The sequence below is a fragment of the Chaetodon auriga genome, chromosome 18 (assembly GCF_051107435.1).
Source record: "Chaetodon auriga isolate fChaAug3 chromosome 18, fChaAug3.hap1, whole genome shotgun sequence".
Taxonomy (NCBI): Eukaryota; Metazoa; Chordata; class Actinopteri; order Chaetodontiformes; family Chaetodontidae; genus Chaetodon; species Chaetodon auriga.
This window is the reverse complement of record NC_135091.1, coordinates 4,062,742-4,067,592: the sequence shown is the minus strand read 5'-3', so window position 1 is coordinate 4,067,592 and position 4,851 is coordinate 4,062,742. Positions and strand designations below refer to the sequence as shown.

General features: G+C 45.7%; 1 protein-coding gene across 1 annotated transcript; it reads right to left on the bottom strand.

Annotated features, from left to right (window-relative positions):
- Nucleotides 1-221: 221 nt before the first annotated feature.
- LOC143336530 (claudin-20-like) lies at nucleotides 222-1,461 on the bottom strand. Its single transcript, XM_076756756.1, has one exon. The coding sequence runs from the start codon at nucleotides 1,459-1,461 to the stop codon at nucleotides 628-630; it is 834 nt and encodes a 277-aa protein (XP_076612871.1). The 3' UTR covers nucleotides 222-627.
- Nucleotides 1,462-4,851: the final 3,390 nt, after the last annotated feature.

The following is a 4,851-nucleotide window of genomic DNA, read 5'->3' as shown; positions in this document are numbered from 1 at the left end:
GTTCGTAGCGTTTACACCTGGCTGTCACTGGGTGTAAGTATTTCTGAATGGCAGGTGCAACCAGCTCCAACTTTTTCTGGAGCATTTGCATATGTTAAAACATATCGTCAGCCTTTCTGTACTTTTTACACATATTTTTTTTCCCTAAAATAAATGTCTAAGATACAGATAATGTTTAAATTTGACTGTGTTCTGTGTTTGGTTTGTGAGGTTAAGTCCTGTCCACAGACTTTGGGCCGGCCCTGCTGGAGCACTACTTAATCTCAGAAGGCAGACGACATCTACAGCTGGAAAATGATGGCTTTCAGTATCAGGCAGAGCTCAGATTTTTTTCATGATCAGCAGGTTCAGCTCTGTTTTTTTGCCTTCAGACCTTTGGTATGGGAAATCTGTGGTAGTTTGCAGGCAGTTTTTAAAGGATTTACAGCGTTTGGTGCCTGTGCAGTTTTTAAGCACCTCTTTCCTCACAGAGCTCCTGCTCTGCTTTTGGTCTCGTTTCTGAGACATTCGGTAGTACATTTGGTGATTATTCCCCCTCAAACACACCTCCCCCAGCCCACCTCCCCCTTTCTATGAGCCAGACAGCGTCAGCTGAAAACTCCACATTTCATTTGTCGGCTGTGAGGATTAAACATACTCCTGGAGGCTGTAGCTGTCCTTAATGTCTTTTTGAGGGAGTTTGGAAGGAGATGAGTAGAGTTTCTGCTCCTTATTCTGTTCAGGTTTCTCCTGAGGAGGTTTCTCCTGCTTCACTTTGTCCATCTGCAGCTGAACCGTCTTTTGCCTGTTTTTCGGCTGCACGAGCTCCGTCTGCAGCTGCTGCCGCCGCTGCTCATCAAGGTACATTAGAAGTCTGTCAGGGTCAGCGGAGGAGGTATTGTCCGGTCGTCCTGTTCTCTTTCCGGGACACGAAAAACAAAAAATTACCCCTCCAGCCAGGAGGAAGCCAGCGGAGATAAACGTCACGCACAGAGCTCCTCCAGGCTGATATTTACTGCTGTCAGGCAGGTCCGTGGTCAGGAAAGCGGTGATGACTTCGTTGGTGAACCAGGATGCAGGGACCAGACAGAGAAAGCTGGCCAGGATGAAGCAGCCCCCTGCAGCGATGGCCGTGTGCCCCTTCGCTCGGCGGCTGCCCCCCCAACGGGTACATTTGAGCCCCAGGGAGGCGAGGCAGAGTCCAAACAATGCCAATATGCAGGACAGAACCATGGCGGCCCGTGTGGTCTGCAGATACGCCGGCAGCGACAGCATTGAGTTCTTCATGGTACAGCTGAAGACGCCGGAGCTGTACCAGACGCAGTCCATCCACAGCCCCTGCATCTGCGAGATGGGGGTCATGATGCTGGACCAGGCATTGATGCTCACCTTCCAGTTGGGCAGCAGAGTGGCCACGGTGGTGCCGAGGACGCCCAGGAGCGCCAGGGCGAACGCCAGGATCTGAATGGCGGCGGACAGCATGGCTCAGCTCCCCCGTCCAGCTCCGGTCCCTGTTGGCGAGGCGGCGTCCCGGGCAGGTCCTGACAGCAGATAATTCCTCAGCGCAGGCTCCAGCGGGCTGCAACCAGAGGAGAAATGAGAAGTGAAGTGAGCGTGGGAGCGTGACGGACGCACAGCTGAGGCTGCTGATGGGAAAGCCTTTCTCTCTCTCAGGTTTTTGATTTCTGTTTTAGGGGGAGAGCATGTGCGAGCTCGCTGATTGCCTGCATTAGTTACTCTGCAGCTGATGTGGTGATCATTGACACTCAATTATGTCCATTTAAAGCTGCAGCGTCCCTTGGGTTTACTCCTTCAGGGCTGCTTTTCCACTGCGGGAATCATCACCACAGAAGAAAAACTAAGAGCTCTGTTAGAGTGAAGTTATTTCTTCTGATTTATTCAGTCCTAATCTCAGGCCAACATCTGCAACAAGAGGGGAAACGAACCGTCTTTTCAAGTGAAGTTGTACGAAAGCTGGGATCTTACCTGTGTTGTGTGTTCGGCTGCGTCTCCTGAAGTGATTCCTGAGGACGAAGCAGAGGGAAGCCGTGTGAATGAAAACACAGGGTGTGTGGGTTAACAGCCTCTAACTACCCCTCTGCCTGCTGTCTCCTTGGCAACTGTACATACAGTTTCATCCCATTCTGCGTCCTGGAAAAGATGCACAAGGCGTCCTTTCTTTTTTCATTTCCTCAGAGCTCACTCTGAACGCAAGAAACCTTCGTACGAACAAAACTGACCAAAGTGTGGAAGGAAGGAAACAGGTTTTTGTTTCTAACCTGAAGGTCACCGGCTCTGCTGAAGGAGCCGCAGAGCAGCGTTCTTATCTGATGAGTTGATGGCGGGGTACGACAGAGGCACGCAGCGCCGCAGAAACCGTTCTCTTTGACGCCTTTGACCACATAAAAACAGTCATTTACCTGAAAATGATTGTTTTTGATGGTTTTCTTTGGACGACGCTGCTTAGATTTTGTTTTTGTCCCCTCGCTTTGTCAGATAACAGTCACAGAAAGACTTTTACAAGCATTTGGAAAATGTGGTATTCTCTCTTAAAAATGAAGCACGAAGGTGAAGCTTATTACTGATAATATCTCAGAGTCCTTCGCTTACGACAACAGTCACACTTCAGACGACTGACAGGATCATTTGTGCTTTTAAAACAATCCACATGCACCATCGGCTCGTCATTTTCGCCCTGTTTGGTGATAAAACCGCTGAGCTGTTCTTTGTCCAGCTGCAGTGTGAATCAAGGTGTCGCCGTCATGTGACTGCGTGAAGAATCACCCACTGCAACGCTGTGATAAGCGTCCGCATCCCGCCCACCCATTCGGCTGAGATGGGACCTAGCAGTCAGTGGCAGCCTGTTATTACCATAATCCTCCAGTCTGGGTCTTATCAGCCTCAGACCTGCACAGACATGAGCAGCTTCCACCAAACTGAAAACAATAAACACACATTTTCTCCCTGTTTCACCAACCAGCCTCCCTGTGGGAAAATATCACATTTAAAGTCTCTCTGAGCGTCAACACAACGTAATTAATGTTGTTACGTTGAAAGAATAACTCATAACAAATACAAACACAGTAAAGACGACTGTTTCTCACCAGAGACACGGAGCGATGAGGTCAATGTGTGCGCCAAACCAGGAGTTATTGTAGCTTTAATGTGGACAGATTTGTAATGGAGGTTCTGTACTGTGGTCAGATAAAACAGTGATTCCCAGCGATGTCAGCTCGTGGTCCTTTTAACACTTTTCAAAGTCCTGAATAATCAGTAATTTAGAGGAAAAACTGCTAAATTTAAGAGAAACTCACAGAAGAGAAAGAATCTGGTGACCTCTCAGATATATATTGGTCCCTTATGGGGTCCTGAACCTCCTGTTGAGACCCTGATATTTAGATATAACTGGTTCACTTACCCACTTATAAAAAAAAGTCTGGATTGTGCCACCAGAGTAATTATAGACCTTTTCATCAGTGTTTGATTATAATCAGTTAATACACTGATCGTCTGAAAGGAACAATTGTAAAATGATTAATTAAATTTGTGTTTAAAGACGCTTTTACCCAGCCCACAGAGCGGCAGCAGGACCTGTGATAGGATAGATGTCATTCTAAGTTGTTTTTAATACATAATGTAAGAAAGAAAATCTTTTAAATCTTTCACTTGATGAATTGCTCATGGTTGAATGTTATTATTCTGGTAGCACACTGCAGACTTACTTCAAAATGTACTTAAAGTTACATACGTACGTTATGTTACGTACATAAATTGAGGTTGTAATCTTGAAGGTTTACGTTTAAGTAGATGCCTGTTAAGTCACAATCTATCACTGAATGTTGAGTCTATGGCCCACTGGTGAAAGTGTAACAATGCTGATATATTGTCTGCATTAGAAATCTGGGTGTCAGGCTCGACGTTCCTGGAAAAATTACTGAGAAATTATTGTTAAAGCAAATCCAACGTTTCGTACTGCTGTGATTTAACTGACAAAACATGATTGGATTTGTAAATGAGACTGAGCTTTGCACTCACTGCTATCGTATATCAAAAATGCGTCTATAAAACAAGGCAAAGGTCATTTTCTGCATGTTTCAGCAGTGTTTTAACAAGAGGGAGCAGCCACAGCCACTTTAAAATAGGTCAGCGTTGAGTTTTGGTGTCACATGGGACACAAACGGCGGCCTCAAAGGCGAGTCCTGTCCTGTGTTTAACCCACCCATCCACCACGATCTCAACCCTCCACCTGACTATCACTGAGTATTCTACGTCACCTGACTTCCTCCTTTGCTTCTGTCATAATTACCACGGCGCAGTTGTCACCTGACAGTATGAGTGATGAATAAACTGCTTGCATGGCGTTTGTTGTCACTGTAATTCTCTTCGTATTAATACGATGTAATGTGTCTTTTTCACATGGACTCAAAGGACTCTGTCGTCTGAGAACTGGCTAATGAATCCAGAAGAAACGTTTGGAACATGAAACATCACTCTGGTTGTTTCTTATATTTTAAACTCTTAAAACTCAGATGTCAGAGCGTCCTTGAATGCACCAGCAGGGCGAGTTTTCCCAATAACCCTCGCGCTGCACTGCATTATGACAATAATAACTCTGTCACTTTGGACAAAGAAATGAATCATCAGTCGACTGAACCTGCTCGCTGATGGATCACAGCTATGCAGGTTGACTTTCATACAAATGAAATGAAAACAATCTGAAAATTAATGGAGGAATTCGGAAAATAATCAGCAGTGAGGCTGCAGGGAACAATTATGTTCATGACAATTGCTTTTTATTAAATTAATGAACTGTTTCGTCCATAAATTGTCCAACTGAGTGTCCAAAACCCAAAGATGCACTGCAGTGTTCAG